Source organism: Pelodiscus sinensis, chromosome 4, assembly GCF_052426305.1.
Source record: "Pelodiscus sinensis isolate ZL-2025 chromosome 4, ASM5242630v1, whole genome shotgun sequence".
In the NCBI taxonomy this organism is placed as follows: Eukaryota; Metazoa; Chordata; order Testudines; family Trionychidae; genus Pelodiscus; species Pelodiscus sinensis.
Window position 1 is genome coordinate 70575337 of NC_143055.1, and position 14730 is coordinate 70590066.

General features: G+C 45.9%; 1 protein-coding gene across 2 annotated transcripts in view; it reads left to right on the top strand.

Moving 5' to 3' along the window:
- Window positions 1-14730, top strand: part of SH3RF1 (SH3 domain containing ring finger 1) — a 132344-nt gene that overhangs the window by 99361 nt on the left and 18253 nt on the right. Inside the window, exons 10-11 of one of the 2 annotated variants that reach the window (XM_075931134.2) lie at window positions 5918-6276; window positions 11361-14708. In XM_075931134.2, the coding sequence (XP_075787249.1) occupies window positions 5918-6276; window positions 11361-11465 (464 nt within the window). In that variant the 3' untranslated portion in view covers window positions 11466-14708. Of the gene's footprint in view, window positions 1-5917; window positions 6277-11360; window positions 14709-14730 lie in introns of those variants that run through there. The other variant, XM_075931132.2, reaches the window with a different exon arrangement.

Genomic DNA, 14730 nt, shown 5'->3' on the forward strand with positions numbered 1-14730 from the left:
ACACCAAAGGAAGACACTGCTTCAGTACCTCAGGAACAATCTCATCTCCAGTCATTGGGCAGTGTGCCCTGGTACTGATGGAGATCATTGGAAGGGGGAACATTTTGGGGTTCAGATGAGTCAGACTTTCTGGCCACTCCTCCATCTCCTTGGAGAGTGCTCTAACAGGAAGTCGATGAGGTATGGACACTACCCCTCCAGATGTGACTTCTCCAGGAATAAAGGGTAATTTTTGCCATGAATTCCCCCACAGGTGGTGTATCACTCTTTCTGGCATTCTTGGAGCTGATGGGACTAGATGCTAGAGACCCACCTAGGAATCTGACCACACTTCTCAGCACACACTGGATCCATCAGAGTATCAATGGGAATCTCATCTTTGTCTCTGAACAAAGCTGACACTCCTTACTTTCCATCTCTGCTGGACATCATAGGCTGTACCAAGAGCTATTGCCGAGGCTTTCCAGTGATCTACCTATATGGCAGAAGGTGGTCCAGGACACTCAATGCTGACTCCAGGATATTTTGCAATCTTCAAGCCCATATAAGGTTGTGCTTCCAGTTAACGAGGCCATCATACACTGCCTACATTGGTCTGACATATTCAAGCTTCATGAAATCCCCACACCTGAAAGAGCAGAGGTGGACCTACATTCTCACAAAGGGAGCTGAATTTGTTTTCTCCCATCTTGTGCCCAACTTTCTTGTGATATAGGCAACTCCGGAAAGTGTGAGGTTGCAACATCGAAAAACACCATGACAGAAAAGGCTTAAAGAGGTTTGTTATCTTGAAGAGACTGATATTTATTTTATGGGCCTGCAATTCCGTTTTGCTGTCGTGTCTTATTAGCTAAATATTTTTAACAGCTATTCAAGGCAGATGGTCTTTAAGGACAAGTTTCCTATTGAGGACAAAGCACAATTTCAGTCCTTCACTGGGGAGGTTAAGTTAGTAGCAAGAACATTCCTTCAGGCTGCAGGGGATGCAGCTGATATGGCATCAATAGAATTGGCCACTGGTTTAATCATGATGACAGATTCTTGGCAACATTCTTCAGGTTTCCTTAGAAAGTTTCAGAATAACATACGGAATCTTCTTTTCAACCCAAATCTCTTCAGATGATTCCCTACTCCTGTCAGATGACTACATGCTCCTTGGGGATTTCTGCACTAGCCTCGAGGAGAAAACATCAGAGACAAACACATGGGTCAAGGCTATTCTCTCCTGATGCCAATTCTTTAGTGAAATGGCAGAGATTCAGAATCCTTGCTTTTGGCCCCCTTAAGCACTGCAACCTCTACTCATTTCCAGCCTCCTGCAAAAGGCTGCATAAGTGTGTCTCAACTGAGACATCAAACAGCCACTGATGCTTGCCACCACTTTCCCCATTATGTAGGAGGCCATCTCACACTCTTCACCCACAATGTGGGCTTGATTGTAACAGATAGCTGGGTCTTGGAAATTATCAAGTAAAGTGATTCTTCATAAGGAGGCAGACAAATTCCTACAGCGAGGGGCAATAGAGTGCATATTTCCTTGGTATGAAGGAAGAGGGTTCTTTCTATTTCTTGTATTTTCTAGTCTCACAAAAAGACAAGTGAATGCATACCCATTCTGGACCTTTGGTAATTAAACATCTTTATTAGAAAATTGAAATTCAGGATGGGTGTATTACTGTCAATAATCGCTTTCCTACAGGAGGGGATGAGGTTTGTGGCTCTTGACATGAAGAACACATGCTTTCATGTAAACATTCATCCTTCCCTCTGAAGTTTCCTGCAGTTTACAATAGGACTAGAATACTTCCAGTTCAGAGTCCTTTTCTTTAGCTTAGCAACAGCACCCAGAATGTTTACAAACATTTTGTCTGTGGTGGTAGCCCAGATGAGCTGTCAGAGTTACAATTTTCCCATATCTGGATGGTTGACTCTTGTTAAGTCCTGCCAAGAGGTAAAGTTGGCAATGGGATTTTTGCTCCATCTTCTAGCAGACCTGGGCAGCTGAATAAACAAAGTGATGTCTGTTTTATTGTATGCCCTGGTAATAAGTTTCATCGGAAAAACACTGGACTCTGTTTATGCAAGAGCTTTCCTTCTCCTGGAAATATACCAGTTAATAAACAGCCTGATAGCACAGATTACTCGCAGACCAAAAACTATGATCAGAATAGTGATAGAAATGTAGCCGTGTTAGTCTGGGGTAGTTGAAGCAAAATGCAGGACAATGTAGCACTTTAAAGACTAACAAGATGGTTTATTAGATGATGAGCTTTCGTGGGCCAGACCCACTTCCTCTATGATCAGAATGTGCCTCTCCCTTTCAGTCCATGTGGCCTTACACACTAATGATATGCTTTATTATGATGTCTACATGCCTGATTTTGGTAAGTCTATCACCAAAGATTACATTAACTCCAGGGTGATCATTCCCACTAGATTCATTGCCTCCCTTCATCTGATGATGAAACCCAGAGAGGGAGAATTCCCTTAAACACTCTTAGCCCCAGTATCACCCTCATAATAGACACTTTCCTTCTGGTTTGGTATGCTCACCTGAACAACCATGTTGCATAAGGAACCAGGATGTTCAGTGAGGCCAGAGTGCACATCAATATACTATAACTGAAAGTGGTCCACTTGCCCTGCAGAATCTTTCTTCTACTTATATATTCACATCATATCCAAGTGATCAGACATTACCCTCATGGTCTATATTCGCAAACAAGGAAGAGCAAGATCTCTTCCCCTTTGCCTCAAAACAGTTAAGCTTTGGAACTAGTGAATGACAAATCATATCACTATCTAAGTCACATATCTCCCAAGTTCTCAGAACCCTTTAGTAGACAATCTGAGCAGGCACTTCCCTGTGGACCACTAGTGGGAGATTCATAACTGTGTCCCAAATGAAGTAGTCATTCAGTAGGATACACATCCGTGGGCTCTTTGTGTCCCACATGAATAAAATCTTCACTTATCAGCCATAGCTTCCAAGATAGAATTTTGTTATTGTCACGGACAAATGATGACAGATATACTTTTCTTTCCATTCCCTTGCTACTACCAGCCCAGAGTAAGATTTGTCATGACAGCCATTATCATTCTCCTAGTGCCCAAATGGCTAAAGTAATTTTATTTCCAGAGCTCCTGAAAATGTCAGAATCCCCAGATCTCAAAACACCAGATCTCAGGGAGGAGGCAGAATAAGACACCCCATTCTTGGCTCACTCTGTCTCATGAACTGGTGTTTGTTTGGACATTGGAAGTAGACTGCTCTTTGGCATCTATTCATGCTATTCTTATCCAAAGTAGGAAAGAATCCAATAGGACCTGCTACCTAACATACTAGAGACACTTTTCCACCTTGGATGCAGCATGACCATATGAAAAGAAAAAAGATGTTTAGAAACAGTTCAGTGAGTCCTACTTAATAATAGAAAACCCTCTACTAGGTCTACTTATTTTCCAAGTGGAAGAATTTTCAGTTTGAATTTAACTATTTCAGAAATAGTTACTTCTAGGCAAAGATCTCTGGCTTTGACATGCTAGGCACAGGCTCAAGGAATCCAGCTGATGCTAGCTCACGTTCATTTTCAATTACCTATTACATCTTAAGTCCTCAACTCTGTCCCTCAGTTCAGTGAGGTTCTGCTTAGTGGTGATTTTTGCATACCATTTTCCAGTCCCAGGGAATTCCATGTATTCTCTCTCCATGACTGTAAGATATCTGAAAGGTCTTTTCTCTCTTTTCCCATCTGTAAAATAAATGATTTCCTTGTGAGAGCTTAACACTGTGCTAGCTAACTTGTTCTCTCTTCCTGTGTCAAAAGACAGCCTTTACTACTGTCATAACATCCACAAGGAGTGTAATTGAGCTACAGACTCTAATGCAGGGGTGGGCAAGAGAACGTCTGCAGGCTGGATCCAACCCACTAGGGAGATTGATCTGGCCTGCGGATGCGCTGTTGCTCTCCCCGCCCCCAGGCCAATCAAGACCTGGGGACAGTGGAGCATGCAAAGTCTTCTCCCTCCACTAGGAATGTGCAGTGCTTAGGGTGAGAGCAGGGAGTGAAGACTTTGTGCCCTCCCCTGCCCCCAGACGCTGACTGGCCTGGGGGTAGGGGAGCATGCAAAGTCTCCTCCCACCCTGCAAGGGGTTTGTGGTGCCTAGAGGGAACTGGCAGCTGTTCAGAACAGCTGACGGTTCCCTCTAAGAGCTGGGCTGCAAAGATTTCATGTGCTTCCCATCACCACCAGGCCAATCAGGATCTGTGGGCAGGGGAGCACAAAGCCTTCTGCATGAAGCCTCTGGGCTGGCTTGGAGCCACATAAGCTAAATGCCCAAATGGCTGGCTTGGAGCCACATAAAAAAATTTGTGAAGTGTCTCCCCCCCTTAAAAATTATTCCCCACCCCTGGTCTAATGGTAGGGCTGCATACTTTCACAACAGACTATGCTATTGTAACTGCATCTAGATCAGGTGCAAGGTTTGGAAAGGCAGTTCAACAGGCATTCTTTAAGTAGACTCCAAGCCCCACATTCTGCATTTCTGCTTGAGTCTTCTAAGTGGAATACATATTGGCAATACTTGAAGAAGAAAATGAGGTCATTTACTTGAACTATTGTAGTAAGATGAGGGCCTAAAACATAAGCCCATGCAGCACAGGCCTGGTTTGAGGCCTGAGGCCTAGTTAACAATGGGCAAAACATGGCTAACATAAAGCAAAGCTAAGCTGTGAGCAAGAGGCACGCCCCTGCTCACAGAACTTGGCGAGAACAGGGCTGAGTGCAAAACACTAATTGGTAATAGGCCCAGGTGCAGAACAATAATTGTTACTGGTCATAAATTGAAATCACTAGCTCGTTAAAAAGACTTTGGTACCCACTCCTCACAGATACAGACTCAGGGTTGGGGAAGGGTCTAAAATAACAGCATGATGGATAGAGATGATCTAATCAAACCACGAGGTACAGGGTGATGGGTGGTATCTAAATAGCGTCAGAGGATGGCAACCTGATGCATCAGCAGTGAGGTGTGATTTGTTGTACTTGTATATAAGGTGGTGTCTTGGGGGGAGGAAAACAGCCTTTGAATGACCTAGGAGGCAATGGGACCTCCCACTGATTGAGTCATTCCATTGTGGCAAGTTCATATGTGTAGTGGTTCAGTAGAGTCTACTGACAACTATTACTCTACTTTGCTCTACATTAAACCTGGCCGGGCACCTTCAATCCTTATTTGGTGTGTGGTCTTTGGGGGCTCTCCTGGAGTCTGCTGTGGAGACTCAGTGCACAATTCTACATGGCACACATCACTGAGCACACGCGGAAGCAGCCTTCTGATGATTATCGACGGAGCCAGGGACCCTGTGAGGACACCTTGGCAGTAAATCCTGACCGACCGCCTCCTTGAAGAACTACAACTGTAACTGTTGTTCTTTGAGATGCAGGTGCAAATATGGTTCACCCTTTATCCCTTCTGTGTTGGAATCTCCTATCTGTGTTTTTGGTGAAAAGGAACTAAGGCAGGTCAGGGTGGGGCTGCCCTTAAATAGTCATGGGACAGGCTATGAAACACCAGAAGGCATGTATGCTGCCCCTACAGTTACTTTTAGGCAAAGCTCTCTGGCTTTAATATTCCAGGAAAATGCACATATGAGTAGAATATACATCTGCATCCATGTCTTTGAAAACAAATAGTCACAACAGAGGTATTTTTTTTCTCTGTTCTGGTTTGGGAAGTCTGATGTTGAGATGCTGTGTCATATCACCCACATACACTATTTACAGTTTTCTAGACTGGAGGGGTGATAGTGTGAGGGAACCTTTTTGTAATAAGTTGTTATAATACAGTGTCTGATGTCTCAATGACTATATGTCTTTATAATAATACTTCTCGTGTTTCCTCCCCTTTCCTTAGTTGCAGTACACAGCCAAGAAAGACCTACAGCAGCAGTGATGCCGATACAGGCTCAAAGTTCAGCATGCCTGGTCCCTGCAGCTGTGATCATTCCCCACCATTCTGTTGCTTCCCAGCAGCTCCAGTCTCAGCTTTCAAATGCTGCTGTTTATGTTAATGCTGTGAATATCAATCGATCAAATGTTCCAATGACTTGTGCAGCAGGTTCTTTCAACACTTCCAGCATCACTTCTGCGTCTTTGGATGGAGACATGAGTGGGAGAGTTGTGAGTGTTCACCCTGGTGCTCCTGCTTCTCCTGAAAATTCTTTAGGAGCTAGTGGAAATACTGGAGTCAGTAAACCAGATAAGGATAGCAAGGTGGGTGTGGCATTATGTTTGCATCCCAGGCAGTATCTCACTTCTCTATTTAATTTTAGACATATTCATATTTTTGTATGATTTAAGAGTTAACATATAAGTGGCCTTTTATAGACAATTCAACAAGTTGGGCATTCACTTGCATAGCTGTATGTTAGGGCGAGTCCATACTTGTGAGAATAATTTAGCATGGTGGGTGCATATTGGAACAGAGTTGTGATGGGATAAAGAGGAAGATACAGATTCCAGCAGGATTAGAAAAATGAATTGCTGCAGATCAGAGAGAACAGTTGCTCTGTTATTAGAATTCTTTATATTTCATGTGTTTTTTATCTGGATCTGTAATCTGATTCCTGGATGCTTCAGAGGACTCTTGCATAGTCAGCAACGCTAATCAGTGTAAGATAATAGGTGAGCCTGGAAACGTGAACTTATGGGAACATAAATTGTTCGGTCTAATAAAATAAAGTTAATATTTAATGAAAATCAGTATGTATTTACTGTATGCAACTTCCTTCAAAATTAAGTCAGAATTATATTTACCGTAAAATAGTAAAGGTAATTTTCCTCATTGTGTTAGTGTCGTAAATGAGAATATTGAAATTTACGAAAAGTTTAATTTCAAGCTATTCTGCTGAACAAGAAGAAGGTTGTGAACTAAAATGTCAGTCATAGAAAGTATTGGTCTCTTCCGGAGTCTGTGGTTAGTAGGTTTTCAATTAATCCATTTTCTTCCCTGTGCAGAATTGTTCCCTGCATTGTTCTCCAACACAACTTTCACTTTTAAAGTCAAGATTTTACCTCTCCCCATAGGAGTGTTTATTTCCTGCCTAATTGATCTTGCCACTAGGTTGCATTTGAGACAAAATACACTAAATTTTCCTTTGTTTTTTAATAGTATTATTTTATTTGTAGTTTATACCCCTTTTGACCACTTCCTTTAACTCCTAGGTTAAATACTTGTAGACATTTGTCTTGTAATTTTTCCCTCATAGTCATCACTTCGTAAGTACAGGCAGTCCCCGACTTACGCGGATCCGACTTATGTCGGATCCACACTTACAAACGGGGCTTTTCTCGCCCCGGAGCTCACGGGCGGTGGGTTGCCGCCCATGTCCTCCGGGGCGAGAAAAGCTTCTCCCAGTCTCCCTGGTCTGCTGAGGGGGGGTCCAGCAAAGCCACTGAACCCCCCCAGCAGACCAGGGACACCCGAGCAAAGCCGCCGCCTAGGCTGCTTTGCTCGTTTGCCCGGGAGCAAAGCCGCCCAGGCGGCGGGACCCCCGCCGCCTGGGCAGCTTTGCTCCTGTCCCCCTGGTCTGCTGGGGGGGTCCAGCGGCTTTGCTCGGGAGCAAAGGAGCAAAGCCACACGGGTGGCGGGGTCCCTCCGCCTGTGCGGCTTTGCTCGGGTCTCCCTGGGGTGCTGGGGGGAACTCCCCCCAGCACCCCAGGGAGACAGGAGCAAAGCCGCATAGGCAGCGGGGTCCCTCTGCCTGTGCGGCTTTGCTCGGGTCTCCCTGGTCTGCTGGGGAGGGAGGTGGCACAGCTAGTGCGCTCCCCTCCCCCCCAGCAGACCAGGCTTTTGTTGCGGGACGCCTCGGGTAGAGCAGCTGGGGTGCTGCCGGGTTGGTCCTGTGGGAACCTACAGGGCAGCGCCCCAGCTGTTCTGTCCCAGGCTCCAGATTCAGCAGCTGTTGAAACTGATCAGGCTGATTCCAGGAAGCTGGGGGCAGAGCAACTCTGCCTCCGGCTTCCTGTAGTCAGTTCCTGGTCAGTTTCAGTAGCAGCAGCTGAATCTGGAGCCAGTTCCGACTTACATACAAATTCAACTTAAGAACAAACCTATAGTCTCTATCTTGTACGTAACCTGGGGACTGCCTGTACATAAGTTGTTGTTGCAGTGTTTCCTCCAAAGGGTAATATCTGCTGCTCTTAATCATTTTTGTTATTCACTTTTAAATTGAGGTACCCAGTACTATGGATTCATAAACAGTAAAACCTGTGTTATTTGGCACGCTCAGGGATTAGGGCGTTCTGGTTATCTAAAAATTCCGGTTATGTAAGGTTCCTATCAACCTAGGAAAAACCAGTGAACAATAATAGATAAAACTCAAGTTTTTAATATTGGTAGTTTTATAGTATGAGGCAGTTGGTCTCACATTTCTATTTTGAGTTAAAGATGATTAGTACTTCTTAAACAAAAAAATGTTAAGCCTATTCTGTTAAACCAAGACAGGCCTGTGTGGCTGAAGATGTGATAATATTGTGGCTGGGGGAAATGCTGGTTAATAAAGTTTTCTGGTTAATAGAGTGCCAGATAGCAAAGGTTTCACTGTAATTGTGTCATTTGCAGCCAACTGAGATTAGACTAAAATGTCTTTTAGGCTAACTTCATTCTGGGGCGTACTAACAAGTCTCGTTTGCAATATTTTTGTAAACGTGTTAATTACTTATGCTAAACAATCTGTTCAGACGTTGCATTTAGCAATGACATTTTGACTTAGTTTCCCTGACCTGAGGAAAAGTTCTGTATAAGCTCGAAATCTTGTCTCTTACACCAAGAAAGCTGGTCCAGTAACTGGAATGTTTGTACATAAGATATAGGAGATAATTGTCACACTTAGCTTGGCCCTGGTGAGCCTCACTAGCATCTGTCCAGTTCTGAGTGGCACAGTCAAGGCTGTTCCCCCATTCTGGCACTTTGAGTGTAAAAGATGGGAGCCTGCATGAGACCTTAAAGTATCTTGCCACTAACAGCTTGGCTGTGTCTACACTGGCATGAATTTCCGGAACTGCTTAAAACGGAATACTATTCCTTTTTCAGTTTTTCCGGAAAAGGAGCGTCTACATTGGCAGGCTGCTTTTCCAGAAAAGCCCTTTTTCCGGAAAAGCGTCTGTGGCCAATGTAGACGCGCTTTTCCGGAAAAGAGCCCCGATCGCCATTTTCGCGATCAGGGCTATTTTCCGGAAAAGACTACTGGGCTGTCTACACTGGCCCTTTTCCGGAACAGTGTTCCGGAATAAGGACTTATGCCTGAGCGGGAGCAGAATAGTTTTTCCGGAATAGCGGCTGATTTTGTACAGTAGAGCGTCGTTGCTTTTCCGGAAATTCAAGGGCCGGTGTAGACAGCTCGCAGCTTATTCCGGAAAAGCGGCTGATTTTCTGGAATAAGTGGCCCAGTGTAGACACAGCCCTTGTGTTTAAAAATTCCCCAACGTCACACATTCCCTGCCCTTGGATTGCTATCACTACCAGTACACAAATGCAAGAATCCCTTTGAAAACCCAGGAAGGAGCACTTGGCAATGCCTTACTGTGAGGTACCCTCCAGCTCTTTTAGTCCTCCCTCTGGAGCAATGATCACCGATCAGGATTTGCCTGCAGATCTTGAAGCCTCTAACAGGTGGTTCTGACAGGTGTTCCCTCTGAGCTGAGGTGCAGTACAGCTTCACAGGTGATTTATCAGTCCTGCCCAGTCAGTCAGCTCCAATCATGGAGCCCTGAGCCTCTGACTGGGTGGGGCTGATTAATCGCCTGTGAAGCTGTGCTGCTGGGCAGTTTAGAGGGAACACCTGTCCTCACTGTTTTAGCTGGGGGATTATCAAGTGCTGGCACTTCAGCTACCTCTTCCCTCCCACTGCCATGCTTCTCTTGCCCTCTGCCTTGGAGCTGCTCTCCAGGAGCACTCCTGTTTACTGTGCAGGGTAGGGGAGGTAGAGGAGAAGGATGCTGATCTCAGGGTGTCCCCTCCCCCACCATGCACCCATCTCCACAGATAGGAGAGACAGGAAAGGGTTCAGGATGGAGGGAACTTACTGGCAGCTGCTCCTGTATCTGAATTTGCTCAGCACCCATAAAAGGGCAGTGAGAATCTCTATCACACTCTCACAGTGTGTGTGTCTGTCACTCACACAAGCACTCTCCAACCCAACACATACGTGGGGGGGAGGTGGTATTTCTTTTACTTTTTTCCAAGTGTGTTATTTTAGGTTTTTAACTAATCTGTGCATTTCATAATGTTTATTTCTCTCTTATGAGTAAGTTTAATTCTTTGAGCAGTGACTTCTAAAATGTCTAATGTCCCCAGCCTCTTGACCCAGCTTGGTGAAAGTGAATGTGTGGGGGAGAGGGCATGGATTGAGCAGGGTGGAACCTCAGAGAAGGGGTGGGACAGGAACATGACTTAGGAGAAGGGGCAGGGAAAGAGGCAGGGCAAAGGTATTTGGGTTTGAGGTAGATCTTGGATTGCGCTTAAATTCAAAAAGTAACCTTGTGCTTAAAAACATTGGAGACCACTGCTCTTGAAACTTTGAAAACTTTAATTTCTCTTAGTAGTTTGGCTTTTCAGTCTTAGGCATGTGCACACAGAAATTTCCTGGCTTCTAGGACACAGGAATCAGAATATGGTCTTACAAGGGTGACGTTTATTAACAAGAAAAATCACACTTGGTGAAACATTGCTTGGTTGCTAGATGTTAGAGAGCAACCGGAAAAAAAAGATTAAAAAACACAGAATTGCTTCCCTAGGATTCAGTTTGAAAGGTTACAGTGTAAGGGGGTAGTTCTTCAAGAGATGTTCCTGTGGGTGCTCCACATTAGGTCGGTGCGCCGCTGCCGAGCCCAGTGACAGATTTTTGACAGCTGTACCCCTGAGCCATGTATGCACCAGCCAAGAGAGCCACGCACTCCATAACTGCCTAGAGTGCGCATGTGCGAGCCTCTCGCTCTCTCCTCAGTTCCTTCCCCTTTGAGTCCATACCCCTTTTTCAACGCCCATCCCAGTCCCTCTTCAGGGACCACTCTGACGAGACAGCTCATCAGGAGGTCCAACACCTCTGCACCTAGGCGTCATGGAGCCAATCCTAGAACAGTTATGGGGAAGGGGATTTTACTCACACTACTTCTTAACCCAGAAATGATTGGGGGGATGGAGACCCATCCTGGACCTGTGTGCTTTAAATAAATTTGTCAGAAAGCAAAAATTCAAGATGGTGATGATGGCCACCATCGTCCCTCGACTTCTAGGACACGTATTTTCACATCTCTATTCACCCTGCTCATAGACGGTTTCTCTGGTTTTTTTGCAGGCATCTGCCATTACCAATACAGGGTCTTCCCTTTGGCCTTTTTACCACCCCACGTGTTTTCTCCAAGGTACTCACCGTCAATGTGGCTGCCCTCAGAAAGAATGATGTTGCAGTCTTCCCCTACTTGGACAATTGCCTCTTGGTAGCTTTGTAGTCACCTAATGTGGACCACCCACCGGGACATCTCTTGAAGAAGAAAAGGAGGTTACCTAACTCTACAGTAACTTGACATTCTTCCAGATGAGTGTCCCCGTGGGTGCTCCACTACCCTCCCTTCCTCCTCTCTACTTCAGCGTTATGCTCGGCAGACAGTGGACTACAGGGTAGAAAAGGAACTGGGCAGGCACATTTGCAGTCTAAGCAGTTAAGGAGCACGTGGCTGTCGTGGCCAGCGCATGCACAGCCCAGGGGTACAGCTGTCAAAAATCTCCATCATTGGGCTTGGCAGCAGCACACCAACCTAATGTGGACCACCCATGACAAATCTCATCTCAAAGAGCATCAGTTATTGTAGAGGTAGGTAACCTTCTTTTACATTTGCTTAGCAAAAATAAAGAAGAAAACCTGATCGTGCCTGACTAAACATTCCTGGTTCTACTCATATATCTGTATTTTCAAGACTTAACTTAGTCCTTTCCTAGGCATGGATGTCACTGGTTTCTCCATATCTGGCTCCCTGGCTTATTTCATGTCCTACCAGGCTCTCCTATGGCCACACAACAGGAACAAGAAGTGTCATGTCTCCCAATTCAAAAGCCCACACTCTGTTTCCATTGGCTCACCTGTCATCCTGTCAACTCACTTTCTGCTTCCCTAGCATTCCTGGGAACTTTTTTGGACCCACTGGCAATGATTTTAACCCTTGCAGGCAAGACAATTATGGTAAAGATAACTACTGAGAGAGACTTTAGTTAACTGAATGGCTGGAATGTCTAGAAAAAGGTTCCCTCTCTCCCTTCCTTCACAGGCTCACTTAGGAAAAATATGGACAAATTGGAGAGGATCAAGAGGAGATCAACAGATGATAAAATGTTTAGATAATCTGACAAAGAAAGGTTTAACAAATGGGCATGTGTGTTTTTGTAGAAAAGACTGAGAGAAGACCTGTTAGTATTCAAATGTTAAGGACTGTTATAAAGAAGACAATAATCAATTGTTTTCCATGTCCACTGAACAAAGGACAAGAAGTAACGGTCTTAATCTACAGCAAAATATTTACATTAGATACAGGGTTGCACCTCCCTAAACCAGGACTCTCTGGTCTGGCAGCATCCGGGGTCCAGCAGGGTGAGAGAGCTCCAGGACAGAAGGGCCAGCAGCTGGGATACTTGTGCAACCCAATGAGGCTGCTGGTAGTAGCTGGCCATGGCAGCCCAGAAGTGGCAGCTCAGCTGGGGCAGCTTGGACATGGCAGCTTGGCAGGGACAGTCTGGCTGGGGCCATGGCAACCCAGCTGGGCCTGGAGCAGCCCAGCAGCGCAATCAGGGCTGTATCCTGGCCCAGCAGCCTAATTGGGTTGCATTCCAACCCAGCAGTAGGGTCAGGGCCGTGGCAGGGCATGCCCAATCAGGGCTGCAGCAGCCCAACAGTGGAGCTAGAGCCACGTGCCACCCAGCAGTGGATCTGGTACCATGGCAGCCACTCTGAGTTGCATGCTGCCTAGCCAACAGCAGGGCTGTGGGTAGCTGTGCCAACCAGCCTGCAGCAGAGTAGGGTGTCAGGCAGCCCAGTCAGGGCCAAAGAAGCCAGCAGTGGGGAGCGGTGATGGGGTCAGAGGCAGGGGACCTCCCCAGATCTGGAAAATTCTTTCATTTGGGACTAGTCAGGTCCCAAGTGTGCTGTACCAGGGAGCTCCAACCTGTACTGGGGGGGGGGGGGGGAAATCTAACTATAAGAGTGGTTAAGCTCTGGGACTGGCTGTCAAGGGAGGTTGTGGAATCACCACTATTGGAAATTGTTAGAACGGATTGGGCAAATATATATGTGAAGGGTGGCTTGAGTTTTCTTGGTCCTGCCTCAGTGCAGGAAGCTGCACTTGATGACTAAGTCCTTTCTAGCTCTATATGTCTATGATTTTGTCTTCAGGGGTTCCTGTCTGACTGAGTAAAAAGAATGTTGAAGAATCCATATTATTCTAAAAGGAAAGGTGTCCGTCATGCTGTCTGTCACAGAACATTTGAGAATAAACTGGAAAACTTGAGAAGTTTCTAGAAAATGCCAGGATGAGTGAGAAATGATGAGTCGAGGAGAACCCTGCCTTGTGGCAGGAGTGGGCGCATTAGCAGCAGGTGGTCTGGTGGGCAGGGTTGGGAGGGGCACAGCCAGGGCCTCTTGGGCTGCCATTGATGGGGCTTAAGGCAGGGTTCAGTGCCTCCCCAGCAAGTGGCTGGCAGGTGCAGCGGGGAGCTGGTGGCAGTGTTACCATGCAGATGTGTGCCTGCTGGAGTGGACAGCTTGTGGGCTGGGGCCCTGCACTGCTCCTGCGCCTCAGGGGCAGCCTGTCAGGCAGGTGAGAGCAGCAGGGGCAGCAGAGCATGGCAGGGGGCAGCTGCTGCCATGGCATGATGACTTCTCCGAGCAGCACATAGGGCCCAGGAACAAAGGGAAGTGGGAGATGTGAGTGGTGAGGCTGGCAGTTAATCCCTGCCCGCTGCGCTTCGCCTGTCCCTCCCTCGCCCCACCCCCCAGCTAGTGCCTCTCCCGGGTCTTCCCACACCCTCCTCCATGCCTGCCCCTGTGCTGCCTGCTCCCTTGCCCCACCTCGCCGCTGCATCCTTCCATCTCTGCTGCCCCTTAGCCCACTGAACTGCAGCTGTGATGCGGGGCTCAGCTATTGTTTATAATTCTTCCCTGTAGCAAGAAAAGAAAATCCAGATAATAATCTCTCCTCTTTCCTTGGATCATCCCCTCTAACCCAAACGCTTAGCTTCTAATGTCTGTCTCTTAAAGAGCCTTCAACTGGTCTCTCCACCTTGTAAACTCCTTTTTGAACCATAGTTGTTGGCATTTGAGGCAATCAATTGAGAGTGTTCTTTGTCTCAGCTAAGTGAAGTGCAGCCCATTTGTGGTCCTGCTTAAGTGAAGGTGCATACATTCCTTTGCAGCAGGAGTCTTTTTCTTTTTCAGTTACTAAAAAACTATACTGCATTCTTATAACAGAAACTAGAAAAAGATAATTCATACTAACATTTAATAGCACTCCTTAGTTTGCTAGATTTAATCAAAATAGTGACTTTGTGGAAGTCTTAAAGCATCCGTCCTTGTTAATTCACTCCTCTGTGATGAAAATTACAATGTATTTTAAAAATTTATTACTTCATTGTCTGGCAGGTGTCTATTGTTTTTAAATGATTTTAATTTACACTATTTA